General features: G+C 35.4%; 1 protein-coding gene across 1 annotated transcript in view; it reads right to left on the bottom strand.

Moving 5' to 3' along the window:
* The window catches only part of SLC1A3 (solute carrier family 1 member 3), a 65,509-nt gene that overhangs the window by 16,678 nt on the left and 22,954 nt on the right, over nucleotides 1-25,877 (bottom strand). The window contains exons 3-5 of the mRNA XM_032205691.1: nucleotides 25,237-25,374; nucleotides 1,584-1,788; nucleotides 144-186 (exon numbers count right to left, since the gene is read on the bottom strand). Of these exons, the coding sequence (XP_032061582.1) occupies nucleotides 144-186; nucleotides 1,584-1,788; nucleotides 25,237-25,374 (386 nt within the window). The remainder of the gene's footprint in view (nucleotides 1-143; nucleotides 187-1,583; nucleotides 1,789-25,236; nucleotides 25,375-25,877) is intronic.

Below are 25,877 nucleotides of genomic sequence, written 5' to 3'. Positions count from 1 at the left end.
GGTGACAGATGGCAGGACATAAAAGGTTTGTTTCTGCTGTAAGTACAAATAAAACAATAGGATATTATTAAAGAGAATGCATTTACATGAAAGTGTCTTACTTTATTATATGTTTTAGATGGATTTTTTTTTTTTTTTTTTACCTGTTTAAAGCAAGCTTCCACCAGATTTGGAGGGAACATATTTCTGTGAAAGAGAAAGAAAACAATATGAGAAGTAATAGGACTCTAGTAATACCTTAGGCAGTGGCAGAGCTAACAAAAGGATTGACCAACTAATTTTCAAAGGAACCCTAAAATGAATATATATTTATGCATACAGTGAGTAGAGCTTTGCATACATCATTGGCCTGGTTAGCTTTATCAGGACAAAATGCTGTAGAGTGGGATAGACCATGTCAATTATAATTTCTGGATCCAACATTGCATAGCAGGTTTTTTTATGAAGCAGGATATTAGCAATTTACCAAATGAACAAAGCTCTGTGGGTCTGTACTAACTTTGTATTTATTAATTAAAGTTTGTATTTATTAATTCTGTCTGAATCCAGATTAATAAAGAAGTTATTAATATTTAACTCTTTTCTACCTCTCAAACATTTTTTGCAGTCGCATAGCACAGCTTGAATTTCATTACTCAATTTATTGCCTTGTGATTAAAAAATTAAATATTTCTGAATTTGGAGTATGCTTTAATAATAACACGGACATATAGTTACATACATGTGTGTATATTTGTTACATATGGGAGTCTGTTTGTTTGCTTTCCAGAATGGTGATATTTCTGAGGGAATTGGAGGCAGCCTAACTGAACAAATCTGGAGGAATCTGAGTGCAAACCTCTTCATGGGTCTTTCTGAAGTCCCCCTTCCTGGCAGCATGACTCTTGGAGGCCTTTCTCCATGTCTCTGGCTTCTCCAAATGGGTTAGTGGAACACAAAATTTTGGTGGCTTTACCTGTGGAAAAGCTCCTGAGTTCAAAACCTCAGCTTCCCTACTCCCTGGAATACATCTATGACATATTAGCTCTACAAAAGAGGTATTGCAGAGTCTCTGAGCAAGGAGAAAACAAGCTTTTATATCTGTGCCCCTCTATTTCAAGCATTTTATTTGCATGTTCCTGGAATTTATTTCCCATCCATATTATTTAAGAAAGCTGAGTAGATGCACGCAAATTGGCAGCTACCATTCAATATTAATAGCTAAATCAGTGATTCAAGTGAAGTGAGAAAACTGTCAAAAGTTGGAAGTAAAAGAAAGCAGAGGAATTTGGACAATAAGGATTGTGATGTGGAAAGAGGGGAAAAGACCCATGCAGAAAGCAGAAATGTTTCTTTTGTGTGTGAAAGCATCTTTCTTTCTTTGAATATTAAAAGCAGCTTCTTCCCTTGCAACAGCCTCATTTGAATATAAATCCACGTATTGTAGCATTGTAGGGGTTAGAAACAGTGATATTGCATAGCTGGAAGAAATTTGGCTAGTTTACACAGTCACTATCTACAATTATCCACTATTTTTCTCATGCAAATCTAAATATTACTGTTGTTGATATTGGTACAGAAAATGTGCAATATCTTAGACATACCTGATTAAATCGAGAAAGGCATCTGCTGCTGTCACTTGCACAATTTTGCCTTCTCTGTGCATGTTTTCTTTTGTACCTTTCCCAGGGTGGATGATGACCACAATGATTATACCAATCAGTACAGCAATGATCGTAGTACTCATGTAGTAGACTACTGCTCGGACTCCCATCTTCCCTGATGCTTTACTATCCAGGGCAGCAATTCCTAGTAAATTTAAGCACAAACATGTTCACCTCATACAGTTGTGAGTAATGACTACAAACTCAGCATAATGAAAATAGGTTTGTGGGAAGAAGCAAAAGGAAGACCTTTACATTTAAAGCTATCCAGCAAAAACCATCGCTCTTTTGCAGCTCATACTGCCACTGTTTTCACATCCCACCCCTAATACTTGCTACCACCCATAATACTTGCTATTTCATTTTCTATTGTAAGAATTACAGCTTTTTGTGCTTTGTTTACATTTGTAAAAGGCAACAATTGTTGGTCTGACATGGTGTGGCACTCCCTAGATCCAGTGAGCCAACTTTTATCTTTTTAATAACATAGTTACCTTAATCTGAGAAATGTGACTTATAAATGTGCTGCACCTAACTGGTAATGGTAAAAAAGAGAACCAAGTACTCTCAAGAAATTTGATAATATTTGCTACAGTTAATGTTTATGAAGAGTTTTCTTCAATCCTTAATGGAATGACCTGAGTTTACCTCTGTCCCAAGCCATGGGAGTTTAAAATAGATTAAGTGCTGATAGCTTGTTTCAGAAAATCCTTGCTATTTTATGAATATGCATTTAGAGTCCTTTATAAGCTTTGCAAAACTTTTGACATTAATCCTAATTCTTGGCTGTTCTCAATGTGTCTGGTCTAATGTGAATACTAGGGTGCTCAGTATGGCATCTGCTAAAGTATTTGTTCACCAGTTTGCACCAACAGGGCTGCACAGTGGTTTTTACATGAAGGTGCAGTTCTGCCAGGGAAAGAGCTCTGAACCTCTCAGGAGTGTCTCATGAGGACTCTCAAATGGAAATGCTACTTCTCTTTCCAAACAGGTGCAATTACTGTTTGTTTACCTAAAGTGCCTCTTAGCACCTTCTCCTTAAAATTTCAAGTAGTCAGTAACTTCACCATTCTTGGTGGCTATACTATCTGTCCTACACCAGTGCTGTTTCTTTCAGAATAATGCTTTCAAAGGGCAGAATGAAGAAAGGGGTCATGGAAGGATCTCTTTGCTGTATTATCTTCTTCAATGCACTGCTATATGGCATTGTCTGATCCAAAATTTTACTGACCACTCACATATTTATCTAGGTGCATCCTCTGAACATAGAGGATATAATGAATGTTGCCCAGCTCCTGCTCTGAGTACCAATCTTAGAAGAGAAAACATTTAAAATAAGGCAAAAGGAGCATGTGAACATGAATAATACAGAAACATAAGACCAGAATCATGACCTGGCAAAACTAAGTGTTTTCTCAAAATGCTTGTTACTAGATACATTGTACTTCTGTTTTCCTTTTAAATGAAGAAATACATGCTACTGGAGGTACAGTGAAACTACTTTAGATAGTCACTGATGTAACTGAGGTCAAGGCTGCATTTCAGGCTCTGATCAGTAAAGTAAAAAAACCAATCTCATGCTTCATACTTACCCTTTTAATTTCACCTAGGGCTCTCCTGTTCTCTCAGCAGAAACCATTACAGCCAGTAAAATTTGTACCCACAAAATAAATTACAAAGAGAGACCACTAGATTTGTACTCTGAATGGCTTGATTTATGTGTTATTGTAACAGAAGAGTGAAGTGTTAGGAACACAGTAAGAAACTGAAAATGGCAATCCAACATTTGAAGCCCTGGATCCTTCATTTCTCTGCTCAGCTCTTCCATCACTGTCATGGATGATAATATTTATGGTAAGTTTTCATTCATACATTTTGAAATTTTGCGAGGAAAATGGTAAATGCTACAAGTAATAAAAAGTTTTCTTATTTTTGTGAACAGGAAAGAAATCTTGTGGGTGGATGGAGGATAGCTTATTGTTTTCTGAGTCCTCAAAATAATGCAAATGCAAGCATAATTAACCAGTATAGAAAAATACAGCTAACAATTGTTGCAGTCTTTCAGATCTGCTACTGAGTTGTAGTGTTTATATCTGACAGCATTTGTTAGAAATTTTATGTTTAAAGCATTACTGTATAACTTACAAAGAACTGTAATTTTAAAAGTGAAAAATGAATGCATGCATCCTAGTCCAGCCAACTTTGTTTTTATATATTTTAATACCAGTTTTACATTTTTACTTGTTATTTCTAAAATAGAAGCAGTGGGTTGTACATTTTTTCATTTTAGCTAAGATCAGTTTTAACCTTAGTTTACATCTTGAAGATGGAAAGGTGAATTTAATCTATATAATTTGAAGAAAAAAAAAAAAAAAAAAAAAGGAAACGCACAGATTTTAAATCGGTTTCCAGAATCCTTCCATTTCCAGGTAATAGATTCAGGATCAGATGCTGAGCACTGCCAGTCTACGTGGCTCATAGGCATACAAGCCTACTGCTTTAACCAATTCTGATCTTTCTTTGTATTCCACACTTGATAGTAGGCTGAGCAGCCTGCACTGCAAAAATCACTAGGAGTCAGTGTAGGGCACTGAAGGTTGCTGTGTTGAAGGATTAAAGCTTGTGATCCTATTTCTTTCTTGGACTGATTCTGGGATCAAGTGGTGAACTGTGTGTAACTGATATGTCAGGGAGCAAGAGTCATGCTCTTTTCTTTGTAAGCTGCTTTCCAGCTTGGTTTCCTATTATGTGCTCTGGCTGTGACTACATGGCCCCTTGCTTTAGGTTGCTCAGTCTCATTTCTGCTCTTGCTTATCATATAAATGACTTCTCAGCTTGAAAGTAGGGAACAGCAGTTCCTCTCTTCTTGGGCTCTAACTGCTCATGGCATGTATAGCAGGAAGCATTCAAAGCAGAGGGATACCAGGCGTACGTATGAACAAAAGCTATATGAGGGGGAAGTAAGCTCTCACTTCGGAGAGTCCTTACTGGGGAGCTGCTGGGCAGCCTTCCCTCCCACCCACTGGAGGTAATGGGAACCCAAGGATGGACATTTGGTTCCTTCTAGGGCCAAATCTGCAAAAGCTTCCAGCACACCAACAGCAAGACTTAGCTAAATAATTTTTAAAATCTGTTCTTAAAACATGAGAAAATGAAGGGGGTTGTTTTCTTTCTGTTTTAAGATGTTGACGGGATTTTTTAGAGCTGAATGAGTCTCTGGAAGTGTCCTTAATGAAGAAGCAATAAAGTTCGCTCCAAAGCTTTCATGTGTCACAAACCATTGTATCCTCAGTGTGTCTTTTCACAGCCAGCCAGCAAAACTCCCGTTGTCCCACAGGAGATGTATGTGCCCCTTTCATCCCGCTCGCTGCTCTCTCCTCCCCATGGCTTCTGGCTCCTGCCTCTCTGCCTCTCACTGCCTCCTCTCCTCCTCCTCCCTCCCCTCCCCCAAGGGGCCTGGGAAACTTTGCTGGGCCACCGGTCCCCACGCACAGGGATGCCCTGGAGTTGTCAAGGCAACCCCCAGCAGAGCGCCTGTAATTCCTCCTAGCGTGTGCTCGCAAACAACGTGAATGGGAATGATTTTTTAAGTGTTGATAGGGAGGGAGGGAAGGAAGGGAAGAAAGAAGGGGGCAGGCATAAGTCTGTGAGACTGCAAACAGACCCATACCCCTGCCTGTCCTCTCCCTTCACACACTCTTCTCTCCTGAGAAATAAGTGATGAATCAGTCATGCTGTGGGTGAAATAAAGATGTAATGAGGAGTTTCATTTGCCAGGACAAAAAGCAAAGCCTAAGTGGTTCTTCAACAGAGCTGTTGGAGAAGAAATGAAAATATTTTGGGACATAGAAAAGGCAGCAAGCAAGTAAGCAGGGTAGTTGCAAAAGAAGGAAAAAGAGAAAGAAAGGATGGAGGGAAAAGGAGAAAAAATCTAGTTAGGTGATTTGTTAAATTGTGAATTGTTAATTTGATTGCTCTGATTGTACACTTAATTTCATCATGGGTCTACAAATTATCACGAAATGATCATGCAGCAATTTTCTTGAATAGCTACCATATTACTGATTTATGTTAATTATATTTTTATTGTATGTTTGAGTCTAAATTATACAGAATACTGAAATTTCTAAATCTGAGGTGTCTCTATTAGTATTTGCTTTCCTAGACAAAAATTCTTGTGTTTTGTATAAAAGATATATGCAAAATATTTTAAAATTTTGATTACTTTAAAATTAATTTTGATGCACAATAAAGAAGGTTTAAAATACATAAAATGATGAACCAGTTCTGAATGTGTGTGTAGAACAAACTGTGTAGTATGGTCCTCATAAATATTCACTGATGTGAGTAAAAAAAGAGGTTTTCTAAGATCATTATTTTTTTATTATTATCTTTTCCTTATTCAATATCTCAGAATTGTACTGATAGTACTTTCTTGCTAATGTAGATTTTTGTATAAATTTCCCGGGACTAATGTTTCAGACTAAGTTTTTGAAAATAAAGCATTATGAACGGAACATCTTTTTACGGCTAATTATTTTCCTGTTTATTATTTGGAGTCTCTTCTTTAGGAAATTGCATTTGCTTGTTAAGACTCCTATGGTGGAACAGCAATAATGGTAACTGTTGATTCAGGAGTGTTGCCCTAATTTTGTTTCTTTTAGGTTGTCTTTCACTCTCCTAATGAAGCAGTCTTAAATGGGCTACTCCCGACCCCCTACATCTACTAACCACTGTGTGATGAGTAAACGCTCAGTATGAGACCATAAGAACAATCTCTTTTGTGTATGTTGATGAGGATTTCTGGAAATGAATAACACTGTGCAAGGTCATAGTAAAATATCCTGACAGAAAAATTCTAAGGAAAAGCATTAGTTAGGAAAAGACAGTGGCAGTATTGCCTGACTTTAATTAACACAATTAATTAAGCTCTAAAGCTTTATTCTAATAGCTGCTGAGCATTCCCAGAAAATAAAAGTCAAATAATATTTAAAGTTTTGACAATTGAGTCCTTCACTGGATCAGGGCCCACATTAGTCCAAACTCAAGATTATTTCTTTTAGAAGCAATAGCAGTAGAACAAAATTGCCAAGAAAAAAACTAAACAATATTTTCAAAAACTTTATAAATTAGTGAAGTTAATGAATTTTAAATTAATAGCTAATGATTTCCTGAAACCCCATAAAGTACAAGTCTGAAATATAGTTCTGTATGCATTTTTGCATGAACCAATGGGACAAGCTGTCCCCAAATCTCAATTTAATTTATTCTTATATGAATATGGAAATTTAAATAATGAAATTCTATGTTTTAATAATTTTTACTGATCTATTAAGAACATTTGACAAATCTCACAGGAAAATTAGTAATTATGTTTGATCCAAAGTTACATGACTGTGATTAAGCCAAACTGACTAATGAAACCCATGGCTGGGATGTAGTAATGCAATTTAATGAGCCAATTAAGTGTCTAGAGAGGCTCTTGAAGGACCAGTAATGCCCCACAGCTTTGTAGTCCAACTCCACCAGAAAGCTATTCACTTTGCTTTTTGTAGGGTCATTTTTTCTGTCAGTCTTCTGAATCACCTCAGGATGTGGTGATTCATCCTAAGGTCATACAAACACCAAAATTTTTACAAGGGAAGCGGAAGGAGAGCATGTCCAGAGGCAGACAGCTAGCCTTTTTGGCAGCTCTTGGCAGCCATTACTTCAGGTTGTCTGTACTGTTAGACCACATCCTTTGCTATTTGGTAGCAGTGCTTCTAAAGTGAGTTCTGTGTTCCTCACTTTGCAGTGCTTATCTTTAAGCTGTCTCTGTTCTCACCACACAGTTGAGCAAACAACATGCACCAGCTGAACGACAAGGAGAGAACAAAAGGTGTGTAAAAGAACACCTGGGCTCTGGAGAGGTATGGAGGGCCATGGCTTCTCAAGCCAGCACTGCCTTCCAAAAAATCTGCATAAAGATAATTCCAAGAGACCACATAAACACTTAATTGAAGTGTTGTGCCTTTCTCTGTGGATTCTCTACCACTAGAGCAAGCAGAAAGGTTGCATATGATGAGAAAAAAAAAAAAAAAAGAAGAAGAAGAAAAAAAAAACTTCTAGAGGATTCCACCCTACCATATGTATATATTTCTGGTATTCATAAAGCTATTGGCTTGAGTTACACCTGAATGCGGATGCTGGATACCTCTCAGTGATCACTGATGGTGAATCACTCAAAAATTCTGAAAGGTTTTGCACATGCAATAACACAGTGATGCAGACTGAACATCATACTCCCATTGGGCCAATACTTCTTGACAGATACAGTGTACAAAATATGCTAGCAAATAGGTGTAATTTGTGCTTGGGGCAAATGTATTTCCTCCATCCCTTTCTAACTCTAAGGAAAAATAGTAAATACATGTAACTGACAATGTTCCTTTGGCCTTCATCCTCCTGTCTGCAGCTATGCTCTTCCAACTGCAGTTGGAGAAGGGTATGTATACTAAAACACAGTAAGATACTGTCAGAACAGTACTGATCAGTGTCAATGGTAGAAACCCAAATAATCTCCATTGGCTTCACAGTTATTTTTACCTTTCAGTTAACCATGGATAATGAAAGATTATTTTGTTGTCATTCATCACCAATATTGCTTTGTCAGTGGAATAAATTCATTTTAATGGTATGAACCTCTTTTTGGTTTCAGTGCACCAACAAAAGATGTCTTATTTTTAAAAAATAAGGTAATTTATGTTGGAAAGTGTTTCCTGGTCAATCAAGTATAGTACTCTGATATAACAGGCAAATACATTATACAGTCTTGTTTATAAATTTCTCAAGCTTGAGGTTCAAATCAGTTGCTAATTTTACCTTAGCTATTCTTGTGGTAGTTTATTCCATAACCTTGCTCTCTTACTTAGCTTGCTTCCACAGTACTTTTTACAGTTGCACAAACAGCTTCACTTTCTTACTTTAAATTTCTTCTGTCTCAGGACTGTCAGTCACTGAAGGCAGGGAAGAATTCAGTAATCTTCCCCAGACAGTGGTTGTTGTTGCTAAATAATTTTAGACACCAAAGTATTACAACCCCCAGTAAAAGGAGATATGTAAACAGCACTTAGATGCTGCATTTATTGAGTGTTAGTGATATTTCTGTTACTGAAGGAAAATGGTGTACTATTATAAAGACCATAGTTTATTTACTCTCAGGGGCTGCAAGATACCAGAGTATGTTTGGAGAAGTACATTTCCTGAAACTCACATCTGCCTGAGAAGAAGCCTGCTGTGGGTCTGTTTAGATACCCATTTAACTCTTCGCATTATTCCATCTTTTGCTCACAGTGTTGGAATGTGCCAAACAATATGCTTTTTGAAGGGAAACTAGGGAGTAATTTATCTTCTTTATGTGTGCTAAGCAGAGCAGGAGGTAGAGGCAAGCAGGGATTCACAGCAAGCCATGGAGCAGTGATTAGTAACAGCTGACAGTCTCAAACCAAGACTCTCTTTCTTTGGTTACCTCATTGTAATAACAGAGTACAAAGGACTGACTGTCTTCAAGCCAAGAATCAGAGACCCAGGAAACCAGAAAATAGCAGCTCACATTTTTTATTTTATTTTATTTTATTTTGGTAACAAAACACTGCTGCTACCTGTACAGTGCAATTCTAAAAAGACATCATTTTATATCCAGGCATTTGGCCTAATCTTTCCTGTAAATAGGATTCTTGTTGGGCATAAAGCTACTCATTTTCTGTATCAGGAGTGAAACAATGAGCTCAGAACATTTGCCTAAGAAAAACATAATGTAATAAAATAATATAATAAGTAAGTTATTTCAGTTTGATCAGAAAAAAGTTCATTGTGGTAGCTGATAAGCCAAAGCATATTAAGATAGCTTGAATCCTACAGATAATGTTGTTATAAGACTGAAATAAGTATGCAGGTAGTTAAAGCAGACTTCTACTTTATTCTTCAAGGATAAAAATGCCACTTTTCACTTATTCTGAATATATTGCCAAAAATATCTACTTTAATGACAAAACATACTACATTCTGGTAAGATACAATTGATAAAGATAACCTGCCCTTCTGAATGCTGTTAAGTATGTTATATAGTACTCCGTAAACTTCATAAAACAGTACCTTAAAATACACGTGGAAGCTTTTAATCTGCTAAAAGGCAGGTCTGCGTTTTGGCAGACTGTGCCTGGAGCCCTTCAAAGACATGTTTTTGTATGTGCAGTACTTATTAAACAACATTCCACAGATGTACTGGGCTTCTGTTATCTGACTGGCTCTATATCACATGATGAAGCTGTAAACTATCTGCTATGCTAACGCACTCCTGATCTAACTTAGCCGCTACTGCAAAACATAGTACGACATACTTTGGAATCCAGATGTGAGATTAAAGGTATCCCTAAAGGAACAGTAGCTAGTAATGCAGTCTAAAATGCATTTTGCTTTTACATCTTTAGTATGTAATAGATGTCTGAAGAGGCACATCTATTGAACTGCTATAAAAATGAAATGAACACAATTCTAGTCAGTGAAGTGCAAGATTTAAAAAACTGGAAAATTTAGGTTGCCTGACTTAAAAAAAATAGAAATATAAAGGTAGAGATGGATAAATCTTTGTTTGCAAACTGACATAGGATTTGAGGTACAAAATCTGTACCAAATACTTGTACCAATTTGTAATTTGTCACTGCTCTATGAAGGAGGCATCACCTTCTCACTCAAAAGGTGATCCAGCACTGATGGCCAGCCAATTTTTGGCTGTTCAATAAAACTTCTAATAATACAGTGATGGTATTTCTTATTTGGATGATTGCACACTAGAATCTGAAACTGATTAAGTTCATGCAGCAGCAATCATTTGGAAAGAAGTTTTGCTCACTTGGATGTGACTCAACTAAGATTTGAACCAATAGTGATGTGCTCCTAGTCTGTACAGTGACAACCTGTCCATCAGGTTTCTGCTCATATTTTAATTCTAGCAAAACTTTTAAAATATTGAGACTTCATCTTTCTTTACTAACTCAGCAATACTAGGGCATTTTGGGAAAGAACTGCATGACATTGCCTTTAGATATGTTAGCAACATGTGATTATTTTTTTTTTTTTGAACAATTTGCTTTCAAGCTAGCAGTTTAATCATCTGGTGCAGTTTTATCTATTGATCTTGCACAGAATTTATTTGAGCTGCTCATGGAGCTGCTGCTTACTATCTGTGATACAGACACTATACTGGTGTTTACGTCTTCTTGTAATCCTTTTAGTCTACTGTATTATTTCCCATTTGTCAGGCATTTTTCTTAGTTTGTACTTCTTTGCAACACTCCGTATACTTTTATAAGCTGTTCTTGATTGATTTTTACTTTGCTCCCTTCTTTTCTCTTCTCACACCTTAGGTATAATTTTAATTTCTGCCAAGTTGTAGTGCTATCTGCATTCACTTGAAGCACCACAAATCAGCTTGAATGGAGCTCCACGTTGCTGTTGCTGGTCTGTTCCCCAGACTGATTTAAAAATATCTGTTATCTATTTATGACAGTGAAGTCAGCAGTTTAGACATAACATTCTCTCAGTTTGGGAAGTTTGTCCTGAAAGACATTGCCACCAATACCACAGTGACTTTGGTGCAGCACCTAGTGTAGTGGGGCCTCAGTCTCTGATACTACAAATAATATGTACTGCTAGATAGTAATTTCTGTCTGTCAAAAGGAAATACACAGGATTGGTCCTTACCACCTCTTTTATGTCACTATTTGCATTAGAATTTGAACTTATTTGACAATATAGATTTTATTTAGATTCTTCTTTTTCAAAGAATAACATTAACTTGGATTTGATAACAAAAATTCTGCATATTTCTTTAATACCATCAAGACCTGAATCTTCCTTTAATAATGAATCTAGAAATAATCTGAGACTTCCTTTATCAATTATACAGCACCTGTTTGAAGCATATGGGATCCAATGTAGACATCATTGCAGAGAAAATTGTAAAGACACTTTCAATTTTATGAACTGGCAGCTTTTTAAAACACCACTTATAATCTGCCTGCTAATATTTTAATAATAAATAAGAACATCCTAATTTATGAGATCACTAGCATATTTCTATGTATTTATTTATTTATTTTTACAGACCATAGGAGGAAGGAGGAAACAATGATTTAATTACACCCTATCTCTGTGCCAAGAATTTAAAAGGCAATGAACATGAATTTTAGCTTTTTTTTTTTTTTTTTTGGGGGGGGGGGGGGTCGGGCAGTGGAATTTTAATGCTATAGAATCATAGAATAGAATGGCTCATGTTGGAAGGGACCTGAAGGATCATTGAACTCCAACTCACAAGGTCCACTGGTAACATGCCATATGTATACCACTAAGGAGTCATTACTTTCACTGCAACTAGTCCATTACACTTTAAATTGCCATTACACTTTGGATAATTTTTTTTTCATAGTTGGGTAATGATGTTAAGGCTGTTCTGAGAACTCATTATGAAAGTGTGGAACTGGAGTTTCATGTGAATGGGCTTTTGTTTTCCTTCTCTTCTCTCCTTTGTTTCTGTGACCTCTTGAACTCTGGGTCACTGATTCAGTTACAGCCTTGCAACATCAAAGTAGTACATTTTTTGCTTTGTCTTTCCCCACCTTACAGACTTGTAGGAGGCAGTAGGAAGAAGTTAAGTCTTCCTTTGGAATGCCTGACAGTAGCAATCAGTACTTTTTAATAATATTATTCAATTATTTTCTGAGATATTTAGGTGCTAAGTGTGGCTGAAAAAAATTTTTTTTGGCTTCTGTGATTCAAATGATATACAGAGCCATCTATGCATCATCTGTTTACAAGTAGGACTTAGGATGTGAATTTCTGTGAGAGGTATGAGGTACCAAAGAAAATAGCAAATGCTTTAAAACTGAACAGATGAAAGAGAAGATTTTTTTAGGTTTTGTTTTGTTTTTTAGGTTACTGTTATTTTTGGACTGTGATGTTAGCAGAACAGAGAAGAAGCTTATTTACTTTTTAATGATCTATTAAACATTGGACATCAAACATCTTGAATTTGAAAGCTTTATTTTCTCTGTGGTTGCAGGTCCTTTGCACAGCTTCATTAGCTGTGAGATAGACATTAGCAGGCTTAGTAAGCTAATGTTCTCTAGCTTTGTTTTCAGGGTCTGGGGAGTTAAGTTACTGCAATTGTAAATACTAGACAAAGCTGATTTTCAGTGCAAGAATGTATTCATTAATGAAACAGCCATTCATTAGGTGAACCCTTGACCAAAACTTATTTTTTCACTAGCTCTGAAAAGGAAATACATTCACTGGAGAATCTCTGATTTTATCAAATATTCAAATCTAAGTTAGAAGTGGGTGGTGAAACGTTAGAATAGAGTAAGTATTTAGGTTTGCATACAAGTAGACTGAGCTGTTTATGGAGGGAGGAAACAGTATCAGCATGTTAATTCTAGTGCAAATATTATACTTCTACTACTATGTTGTACTTTTCTTTTTCTTATCGACCACCAGTAAAGAGCTAGTGGCATAATTGCCTAAGGTGGAAAGGTGTAATTATCTGAAAAAAAATTGAATTATCTTTAAGTACGTTACCATTAAAAACCTGCTCCTGAAAACATGCTTAAGGCAACTTCATGAGGCCCTTCAAACTCTTCCATGAATAAAGAATACTGTTTAAAGGATAATACTAGAATTGACAGCTCTAACTACTCAAGAATTACATGTCAAGCTCTCTAAATATTGGAATAACTTAAAAATCAACATTTTGTAGAATACGTACTTCTTGTCTGACTCACAGGTTTTCAGGGTATAGTCTGCTGTTGAGTTTTTATTCACATCCAAAGAATAAAAATATACTTAGATATTTGACATTCAGAGAGGATGAGTCTTTAAGAATATCATTAAGATCTGAACACTTCTGATGGCAGGAGAGTAGATCACTCCAATGTTTTCTTTATTCCCATATTTCATATTAGGTATTAGAACTGAATTGTTATTCAATTATGTAAAACTGGAAAGAATGTGATCTTTTAACTTCTTATATGGTATTGCCCCATAAATAATGAGATTATTTTTTTTTTTTCCACAAGTAGTTCTGTATCATAATTTACTTCTCTTTGTAGACGATCATTGGTAAAACTCCTTCAGAGAAAGAAGTCCTTTCAAGAAAAAACCTATAGAGGTACATGGGACAATTGTATCTGATGAACTGAGGAGACAAAAGTTAAGAGCTAACTGTTCCAGCGGTTTTTCTTGACATTTTGCAAGATGTGCTCACAATAGCAGGAATTGAGTTTGTGATGTACTAAACTGCCCTGTTCTTCTAACTGTGCAAATGTCTGAGGAATCTGTGTTTGCACAGATTGCACATGTCCCTCTTTCAGATGGCAGTGCCATGCTTTGCAGTAATTTACTCTGTGTCAAGATGAGAAAAACTAAACACACCACCACTGTTGACCTGAGAAGTTCTGAGAGAGGCCACACAAGAAAAGCCAGCCTTGAGAACAATCATTGACCTGTAGAAATTTCTTTCTCGCTATTTCTGGAACTTTGATGGTACTTGCTACCTTCCAGGGACAGACACATGGGGCTTTTAAGTGTATTTGACTGTGTATTTGACAAAGTCAATGTAATTGACTTTGCTGTGGTATGTATCAGTGACAACTGTGCTCAGTCAGACCTATGGAGATCAAGTTCTAAAGAGAGTAAAAGGAAAAAGGCTTTGTGTAAATGGGGGAAAAAGTCATCAGGGTGGCCCAAGTAAAATATCTGAGGCAGTACATAGAAGTGACAGAGTATGCCCAGACGTAGACAAAATTAAACTTCCTAGAATAAATGATCACCAAAACCAGACCAAACCAAACCAGGTAGTGATTTCTGGAGCTGGTGGGTTGTTGTGTAAATTCTGCATCAATCTTCAGCAATATAACATCACCCTGGACTTACTTACATGAAGAAAACTAGATTAGACTCGTGTGAACCTGAAAAAGTCCACATCAAGAGATTTTCCACACAATTAAAACAGGCTGTCAATTCTGTAAAGAGATTCCATGTTTCAGCATACATTTTACTGTGTTCATGGCTGCCTCAGGCACTAATTTAGAGACAACTTTGCAACAGACAAATAAGGAAAAGATACCATACCCTATGTCATGTATCTGTAGAAAGCTATCAGCTATTAAAAGTAACTGTGACACAACTGGAAAGCAATTCCTAGCAACCAGGCAAGCTCTTAAATTGCAATGATATCTTCTGAGAGAGTCTTCACTGCATATATGATGGCACTATTTACCTTTTGTTGCATTCATTTCTCAAGGTCTGAACCAGAGGATACAAAATATATTCAGAAATAACTAGGAAGAAAAAATAAAGAAGAAATATGCACTAGTAGAGGCACCTGGTTAAAAAGAATTATAGTGGATGCAGGATTTGCTTTGTGACTGTAACATGCAGCTCAAATCCCAGACATTGATGATTGTTATATCTCTAGTCTCAACAAATCTTTCCCCAGCTAGAAATTTCTGTCCTCACTATCTGTTTTCTCCTCCTCAACTTCCCTCACCAGTGAATGGCGATGAATGACAAACTGCTAGCTGAGCAGTCTTCCTCCTCTTCCAGACAATCAAATATTTCAATGGAACTCAGACCCCAGGCTTGAGTCTTGTAGTTTCTGTGGTGTGCAATGGCATTCCTCATTATCAATTGCTCAGGTGGGGCACTCAGCAGCACTGTCCAGAGACAGGTGTTTAATATGTCTGCCCCCAGTAATGATGACAAAGTTGAACCTGTTTTAGAGAACTCTTTAATCCAGATATATAGCTAAAGGGCAGCATATAGCAGATCCAGTCATTACATTTAATTTCCCAATTAAACTGGAATAATACATTAAAGGCCAACAATTGCCCATTATCAAAACACGGAAAAAGAATAATTGAGGGTGAAAACAATGGTAGAGTACCTAAGGAGAGCATTAGAGTCTCCTGTTTTCGAGAGCTGACAACCTTCTGCTTATACACATAGGGTTTGGTCTGCAGATGGCCCTTCTGCAGCAATCTGTGCAGCTAATGCAGGAAGTAATTTGTGTCTGTCAGATTTTATAATGTTGATGAAAGGATGATGTGCATTACTCCTGCTGGTGAGCAAGTACTCCCAGTAGTCCTGGTGTCCCCAGAATGCACCCTCAGGAACATTCTTGATTGAGGGAATGTTCTTGGTTGTTTAGATGTTTCTGTTCTACACGAGTGGTTATGGCAATTATCTTTGTGCTGCCTGTGTTATATCAAAGACAAACTGACAAAGAATCAACTATGATGGAGTTGCACTCATGCATGAGAACTAGGGATGCAGACCATGGCATTCCAGCTACAGGTAAAGATGTGAAAGCAGTAGAAAAGCAAAAGCCGCAAGCTTAATAGTCAATGGTGGCTGTATCTGTGAACGCTCCAGTTTCATTTTGAAACTATTAACCTATGGCTTGTACCAACATGCAGCACAATTTAGTTGTGTGCTGTGTGAAAAAAAAGTACTTCTTTTATTATAAATGTGCTCCCTGATTATTTTAATTGGACACCCCGTGTTTCCTTTATTATGAAAAATTATTATGAAAAATCATTATGAGATATAATAGTACTGCTCCATCTAAGCTTCTACAAATGATTCACGAGTTGTGTAGACTTTTATGGCAATGTTCCACACCAGTTGTACCTTTTCCAAGCTGAAATGCTGTAGTCTGTTTAATCCCTCTTTGCATGTCACTGCAACGCCTTACAACTAGTAAGCCTTGTCACCTTCTCTATACTGTTCATAGCAAATCTGAGAATGCTTTCCTCTGTACTAATGACCAATTGAGAGCTAATGATTAGGCATATTATAGCTGTAGTATGGTTGCCTTTCCCAGGTGTATTACTTTGCACTTGGCACCATTCTAAATCATCTGTCATTTTATCACAGTCATTCACTATTGAAAACATAATTCTTTACAGTTTCAGTCTTCAATACCCTGAATAAAATGCTTGCTCTCAGTGTCCTAATTCCTGAACTGCTGAGGAGACATGTTTTTTGTATTTTGTACTAAAAATTGTACAAAATGCAAACCCAAGTCTTTTCCACTTACAGTCTAGCGTAGCTAATTTTATGTTTCATGATATTTTTGTGGTTTTTACTTTTCATGTATGTTGTTTTTGTAATCAATTCAAATGTATTTGCATTAAAATAATTTGAAAATAATTAAGAAATTGTTATAAGTTGTCTCTAAGATACTTTAAGTCCTCTTGCATTTGATAGGAACAGGAAATAAATGGAGAGATATGCAATTATTAGTAAAGAGACAGTGTGGGTTTACAATGTTCCATTAGTGCTCAAGCAAGAAGTGTTGTTACAAGCTCTTCCTAGTGGTTTTTATTTTATTTTATTTTATTTTATTTTATTTTATTTTATTTTATTTTATTTTATTTTATTTTATTTTATTTTATTTTATTTTATTTTATTTTATTTTATTTTATTTTATTTTATTTTATTTTTATTTTTTCCCTGCCAGTGACTTCCTGTCAGCAAGGAAAGTCTTGATGTAATGTATTTACATAAAAAATCAAAACAGAGCCTTTGTTGGTGGGAGTTAACAGCTAAATTGGAAACCTATGGAGAACACAAATTGAATAACAGTGTGTAGTGACCTGTGAAACAGGTCATTTAGTTGTGAAAAGACTAAAAGTAGTGGTTCTCTGAGAAAAGCTATATTTTGTGGTGAAATTTAAATCAGTCTTTTATTAAGATCTGTATGCAAACTTAAATGACTTTAGAGAGTATTTTGAATTTTACTTTCTTTAGGTATAACTGACTTCTTCATGAATAAACCTTGCTGTTTCTGTATTACTGTTTTTTAGAGAATAAGACTTCCAAAACTATGTTACTGCTTACTTTCCACTTTTTAGGTATAAACAGATTTTATTTTATACACTGTCATTTTATGCAGTAAATTCATTTCACTGAGTTCTAATTTTGAGTGGTATCTGAGTTCACTTGGGATTGTTCTCTGAAAATCTTGTGAGGAGAAATTCTGGATATTTCCTATTGCAAAAGTGTTTAGAAGTGAGATTATCATTTTAAGTGTTCATTTTATGATTCTTTTTCCTTCTGTAGCTCCTTGCTTTCAGTGTTTGCATATATGTAAATTAAGGTATATAGGATTTGCTGAGTAAGAAGCTCTATCCAAAGTTTTTTTTTTTTTTTTTTTTTTTTTTTTTTTTAATTTACAAATACATATAACATGTCAATCATTATTATTTTCTACCATTAATGGTTAGCAGAATGCTTTCTGACCTACAACTGGGTTTAGTTCATTTCTTGCTGGAACAATTTTTATGTAGAAACATGTTGAGGAAATATGTTTTGAGGAAACATATGGGGAAACCTTGAGGAACTCATAGTCAAATTGAATTCCAACTTCTTGAAAGATGATACTTCTAGGTGCTGAATAGGTTCCAGTCTACCTTTTTATTTTCTTAATGATATTTCAAAATGCAGCTGCCCTGTTAGACTCATTTTTTAACTTCTAAAAGCGTTTGTCCAAATTGTATTAGAATTACATGACATAATTATTAAATGTATCCTGCCAACATCCCTTTAAAAACTGTGTATAGGAGGGTTCCAATGTTTTCATCTTTTAGTACTTGTCTAAATAATGATTATTAGAGGTTATATATCAAACTTGATATACATTTGGTTTAAACAGTAGTACAAGTACTAAAGATCTGGTGTTTGCAGTAGTGGTAGAGTAGTAAAATGTGTATAAAGTGTCATCCTTCTTCCTTCTACTTTTATGAACATAGTGTAAAAATTACTTCTCTAGCAAAGTGCTTGTAGATTTGTAGGTGCTGTTGGCCCTAATCTACCATACACTTCAAGATGAAATTGTAGAACTTGGATCTATACTAGTACTGATATTTCTTCTTATTTATTTATTTATTTTTATTCCTGCAATTGATTGATCCTATTTACAAGATTAAGTATTTTCAGAAACTTATTAACCTGCATGGCCATATTTTCATCCATGGAGAACATGTGTGTCTCTTTCTGGAGACACACAAATCAAAGTGTGAGTTTCCCTTTATTTGTGGAAAAAGTATTTGTCATCCAGTTATGCAAACTGCATATGTAAATATACATATGAATGCATAAACTGATGTGTGCATGAAATTTAAAAGTAAATAAAATTAAATCTTCCATACAATTCATTTTTCATGGCAATGACATGCTTATATAATACGGGGGAGTGGGAAGATGGAAAAATTGCCTGAAAATATGTTATTTGTTTAATAAAATATTTTGTATTAAAAGAAAGGCATAAGAAAAAAACAACAAGTTCTTAGGATGTTCATTGATTGGTTTCTCTTAGCAAGTTTACTACTGCATATCTACAGGCAACTCAAATACATTGGTAATCCAGAAGGTGCTTCATTCAAAGACAATCTGTCAGTTCTGTTCTGTCCCAACTAGACTCAACTAAGATCAGTATAAAATTTCCCATTGATTTGATAGGTTTTGATTGTTCTTATTTCTAAAATAATTTTGTGAGGACATACAAAATCAGTGAATTTTGTAAATGTTGGAAAAATTGCAATTTTTAGAATTTGGACGTGGATTTATTGCTCTGGTAACCAGCTAAATTTAACAGACAGGGCCTAATTGTTTTTCAATTGTCATGTATGTATTATATGAACTGAATCAGTAATATATTTCTTAAGCTGAAACATGGAAAAGTAAGACTGATTTTTGTAATATTTTAGGCTTCCAGCGTTACTGTGGGTGCCCAAGGTGTTTATAGGTCTGTTCTGGTGGTATGAATTAAAGGGAATTCCTTTTTCTTCCTGGGAAAAGAATATTGCTGACTCCAAAGTATTTGTTCCCTCTCTGGAATCCTGCTAGTGCTGTGCTAAGACTCAGTAGAACAGACATAAGGATTATGTACATGTTTATACATACGGAAATCAGGAAGACATTTCCCATCTGTTGAAACATTTCTGGGTGAAAACAAAAAGCACCTGGGACCTTGTAAGTGATAATATTTTTCCCACAACAGACTTGTCAGTGAGAAGACAGGAGAACACTGGAACTACTTGGAGACTTTATGCAGTGTGGCTTCTGCTTCTACAAAACTAGACACAGGTTGGATTCCCAGCCTGTTCCTTGAAGAGTTGATGCAGAGGCCTCTTTATGAAACCTTCCTATTATTTTTTGTTCTCTGATGTGGGAGGTTAGAAAAAAAAAAAAAAAAAATTCAAAATTCTGGCACTTTATGTTCACTGCTACTGATTTAAAGTGTTAATAAGGGACATTACAAATGTCAAAATGAGAAATGCTTATAATTTACTGGAGAAAGGATGTATTGATAATATTTAATGGTATTTGTATCCAGTTACACTTGATGGGTACTGTCTCATATATTGGAAAGGCAGATATAAAACATCATTTCTTAAATTTAATAAGTTGGGACTATAGTCTTTTCTAGAATTATGTCTTTATGGATACTGGATACAGCTTCTATATGGATGTGGAAGGCTGTGCTATTGTATTACAGTTCACTGTCATACAACTTAGTTTAGGTCCATCACATCATATGCTATCTTCAGGAGAAATTATATTTAACATCATGGCAAATACATTCTTGTTAAACAGATGGATCTACTAAAACAAATAGTCAATTAATGCATATCTGTTTTTTGGTGATATCATCATAACTAGCTGAACATTAGGTGTAACATTAGGTGTAGCTTTTCTGTAGCAACTGGCTCAGTGGTGGCCCCATAACATTCTTGCTGTAATTATATGCTCAAGTTTATTTCCATCTCCACAGTGATATAAATACAATAGCTATACACTTTGTGTCTGCTGAGCCACGAAAACTTAATGTACCTGTCTCAATTAAAATTTTCAGCGTATAGTCATCTCTGCTATGCAGTAGATATAAATAAATAACTAAATAAAAGAAACCAACACACACCTTTGCCAGCACTACATCTGAAAAGAGAAAGAAAGTACAGATACAAAAAAGTAACATGATTTGCCCAAGGTTACACAACGTCACAGCATTAATTTTCCACATTTTATATCCCTAAGTTGCTTTGAGCAAAACTGGGCTTTTCACCAGTTGAATCTGTGTTCATATCCAGATGCTGCATTTTTCCTGAGCTACATAAGGGAGTGGCTTAGAAACTATTTCTCATTCAGTTATTTCGTTGAATATTATCTTTGCTTCATTATAGGTATTTTCAAACAATTTAGCATTAATGATGGTCTCTGCTTGTGTTTCAATTTTTTACTTGAGGCACTCCACGTGCCTTTGCTTTTATTTTGCTGAAGTGATAGACCATGTTCCTTGCTACTTGCTTTTAGCATTTTCACCATTTGTTGCACAACATTGATAGCTGAAATCAGGGGCATCCTACTTACATCTGTGGTTAGTTAACAGGACAGTAACAAACCACACATGGAAATTCCAGCTCTCTGTACTTTATAAACTTCTTCTGTAGTTTGTGTAGGGGTAAATACTATGCACATGTTGCAAAAGTCTGGGGACAAAAAGTGTGATGCCTCTGGCTTTGGGAAAGGAAAGTCAGTTGTGTCTCCTGCAGTTGTCGGTTTTGCAGTCTGACATTGAAAGGCTACATCAAAGACTGAGAAGTTTCTGTATCTTCCAGAATCCATGGAAGAGGATCATGTCATAATTGGAATTAGAATGGGAAATTAATATCAAAGAAGACATACTATGAACTACAGATTGTTTTAATCTTTGAGGTAATTTTTCCACACTGATCCTTGACATATATAGTAAAACACATTGTATGTTTTACTATACAGCCTGCATTTGTATAAGGTAATTCACAGTCTTATTTTTTTGTGCACACAAAATCCTGGTCTGTGATTGAACTTCATTTATCAGCATTGCTCCCATTAACACTTCAGGCAAACATTATCACCTACTGCACAGTGTGTTTCATTGGTACTCATGATCACAATCTTTGCTTGATTCTATTGCTGACCAGATATATCATTTTTGGCAGTCAGTAGACCACTCTGTTTCATTATTTTCACATTCCTTTTCTTTGAGCTTGATTTAAGATAGAAAATATTCCAGGGCTGTTTTCTTACTGTGTTTGACTGATGTGCAGATTGACTGGGCTTTCATGCTTTGCTGGACTAACAAAGGTACCTGAAAGAAATGCACTGGATTTAATCTTAGTTTATTTTCATTAAAAGTAGTGGTCCAAGCTTCCAAAATTTTGGGGAGAGATGGAGCATGTCTGTTAAACTGAACTGTGATAATAATTGCGCAAAATGTTTACAAATAAGTCTTAGAAATCTTCTTTAGTTTTATTCTTTTTATATACATTATGATCTAACTACGCTTTTTAATGACTGGTCATTAGTAATTTTCATAAACTTTCTGCCTAAATGAAGCATGCAGACAAAACTTGTGGGCCACTTATTAGAGCTGGAATTTTAATGGCATGATGTTCTTGCTGTAAACAGCTCAAAAAAAATGTTAACATATAGTCTTTGTAATGTAAATCTTGCAGCCTTTGCCTTTTTCATGATGAGTTGAATTGTTAGCATATGCACATACATTTCTTTTATAAAATTATTAGGAACAATGTATATTTTAAAATAATTATGTCAAGTAAATTGTTTATGTCAAATGCTTCGAGTTATAATAAAATAAGAAAGTATAAAATATTCTGAACTCCTATAAATGCAGCAAATTCAAAACAGAAGTGGAACAAAACTGTCAGCCTTGTGTTTGTACAAGAATTCAGTCCAGACTTATTTGTAAAATAACCCAAAATGGGAATATTCTCTATGTCGTTGTTTATTTTTGTTGACTCCCATATACTATGCCTTAACTTTGCCCTAGGCTTTGTAAGAAACACTGATTGGGAATGCTGACTTAGGAGTTCTCACATTTGTAAGACTGTAAAGACCAGCATAGAATACGCATAGGATTTGTGCCTAAACCACAGAAGATGAAGAATACAGATATTAATATAATCTCATTTTCCTATAAACAATAAAAGATGGTGAAAGGTATGCAAATAACCTCAATTTTCTCCCAAGCAGATGTTAGTACATGCCTGGTAACATAAACGTCAAAAGATAGAATCTCATGGAGAAAACTGTATACCTGCTTGAGCCACATGCAACAGTGGTAAGTCACAAGTCAAATGTGAATTAAAACTAAATGGGATTCTGAAACTTTTCTTTAGTGAAAGCACCAAAATGGTCTTTAGAGAAATGTGTCAGAGCTGACTTAACCATTGACTTCACCATGTTTACCTTGTGAGAGACTGTGAATGAGACTGTCAGAACTGTTTACCTGAAGAACAAGGCTCCTCACTTAATCCATTTATCTGTCTCTAATGTAACAACCCATACCTTCGATAACTATTGCTTCATTTTTATTCTAATTTATTTGCCTTTCAAAGAGTTTGCAAACGAATGTCAAGCCTATTTCTAATACTTCAGACATCATATGTTCTGATACCTGTTATATTGCACACGCTTACATGAATGCAAATGGAAACCCAGAACATCATCTCTGGGAGATATTGTCATGTCTACAAACAGTAAAAATATTTATTCAGATAATTTGCAGTGGGAAGAAATAATTACATTATCAGCATGTAAGACCCTGGAGGAATCTTATGGTTATGGCTTTGCCAAACAAAATACAGGAAATAAGAGACTTGGCTCATGGATTCACCACAGAGTGGTCTTAAAACTGATTTAAGAAGGATAAGACTTTTATCCAATGAATTAACCTGTAATGTGTGAAACAAATACCTTGATAGTGTCTATGAAATTGTACAGTAGTATAGCTGTAATGGTTATAAATAATGTGCTAAATAAGGTGTCACTCAGTGTAGAAAATAATTTTTCTAAAGTTTTTAGCAAAAAAAGAGTGAAATTTTATCCAATAAAGAAGGATGTGGTATTGTTGTATTTATGATTTATTAACTATTATTATTATTTTATTTATTTTTTAAGAATCAAATGCTTCATTTGGAAATTGCTTTGAGTTTTCTGTGATAATTCCCTTCCTGACTAAGGAAATTTAAACTCTTGTTATTCACCCTGATAATAAGTGTCTGTACTTCAAAGGGAAATTCTAAGAATAATAGACTCCACAAGGGAAACACTGTGAAGCAACTGTATAATAAGACAAATCTTACAGGTAGATGACATTCTCTTTGCCAGAAATCTTGATATAGTAATGTAAAAGAATGTTACCAAAAACAAAAGAAAACAAAACAAAAGTCAGAAAGAAGGGTATTGTTTCAATACACGGATGGAAGATTCTTTCCAGACTAGAATTAGCTGGAAACTCATTGTTTTGGTATTTTGATATTTGGTATGTTTTTTATTGCAAGGCCACATCCTTGTGACACCTGTGACTCTGGATCTGGAGATCTATACCTGAACAAAGGGTTTCTACTTAGAATTTTGAAAGTAAGTGAACTCAAGTCCTTATATAGGTTGATCTACCAAACTTCCTGTTTTTTTTTTTTTTTTTTTTTTTCTTCTTCTTCTTCTCTGCAGCTCTTTCAGGGAAACATTATAGATGTAGGTTTAGAAGGAACTGAGCAGGTAATTTCTGCTGCAATAACTCATCCTACAAAATGGAGCAGCAGGAGTAGCAGCAGGAATCTCAGCTGACACTGAAGAAAGGTAAATGTCTCTTCCTTTCTATTTTCAACAGTTCTTCTATCAATGCCTAGCCAGCTTGGGGAGTTTTTTGGAGGTGAAAGGGGCGAGAAGACAGTAAGGAGATATGAGAAATAATGGGCAACAGAATTATACACTGGTTGGGAATAAAGCCTATTATTGTTTCTACTACAAGATTCATAAATTTATCTAGTTTCAGTATTCATATAATACGTGTATACAGAAGCAAGCTTTTCCTTCTCCTTGAAGTATGTGAAGGCAAACAATTTTACAACTCCGAATACCCTAGTTTTCTGCTGTTAGATTAACAGTTTATATATGTACGTAGTCTTAGGTGTCCTTGAAATTAGGGTCTGGACTCATTTGTATTTTACAGGAGATCCTAATATTAAAATGTTTGAAAATCAGTGGAATAGAGTAAGGCTTAATTTTCAGAGGATCCAGAGGCAATGAGGTAATATGTTGGGTGTTTAGGCCCTAGAACAACACAGCAAATGCTATGATTAGTTTCTCCAAGATGTACCACTAATTTGCTGATAGTGTAAAGTATTTACTTTCTTTCTTTTTTTTTTTTTTTCTTCAGATAATTAATAGGATAAACACATCACAGTTACATCCTGAATATCCATAAAAGAGAGGTCTTTCATGAAACTTAGGTGGAATGGCAAGACATAAATGATCACATGAAATTAACAACAGAAACAGTGTTTCCTTCCTTCCCTCCTTCCTTCCCTGTAATTCTTAATGCTTCTGTTCTAGCACTTGGAATATTATTTTCTGTTGTTTTGTTATTCACTGTGTACATGTTTATCAATGTAATTAAAAGAAAACTTCAGAATAATTTTTTTTTGCTTACCTGTGACTAAGCTGGACACAATTAGTGGCAAGACCAGCATTTGCAGCATTCTCATGAGTAGTTCTCCTGGAAAGGAAAAGTACTTGACTTCCCGATAGCTCATCTTGTATGAACGGAGAGAAAATCCAAGAATTACACCTGGAGAGAGAGAAAAGATAGTCATAACGTTATTTTATAGTAGTAGTAACATCTAAACATGTATATGTATATATTAGTTAGTTGACATACCTGATTGCAATATGCATTTTTTACTATGCTCTGGATTGCACTCCTGATTTGCTCTCCCAAATATCAGCTACTTATATGAGTAGTCCTACTGAAGCCAATGAATTATTTTTCACTGTAACAGATCCAGAAGGTTGATTGCATTTCAATTTTATAAAATCAGGATTTGTGTAAAAGGTACATTTTGAGTGTTAATGAAAGGGAAACAGTCTCTACGACTGCAGCAGAGTGCTTTGACTTCTGAGATTTTGAGTGTAATCATATATGAAATGCATATGTATACTAGTCACCAACTCTCAGAAGTCTTGTTCATGCCTGTTTTCTCTGTTGGGCCTGATCCTGTAGACATGCTTCAGATTGGATGAGATAACCAGGAGAGACTTAGCTGAGAATCCCCTTGTGGTTAGGTCTTTACC

Source organism: Aythya fuligula, chromosome Z, assembly GCF_009819795.1.
Source record: "Aythya fuligula isolate bAytFul2 chromosome Z, bAytFul2.pri, whole genome shotgun sequence".
In the NCBI taxonomy this organism is placed as follows: Eukaryota; Metazoa; Chordata; class Aves; order Anseriformes; family Anatidae; genus Aythya; species Aythya fuligula.
The sequence above is the reverse complement of the archived record's forward strand: the minus strand, read 5'-3'. Positions and strand labels throughout refer to the sequence as shown.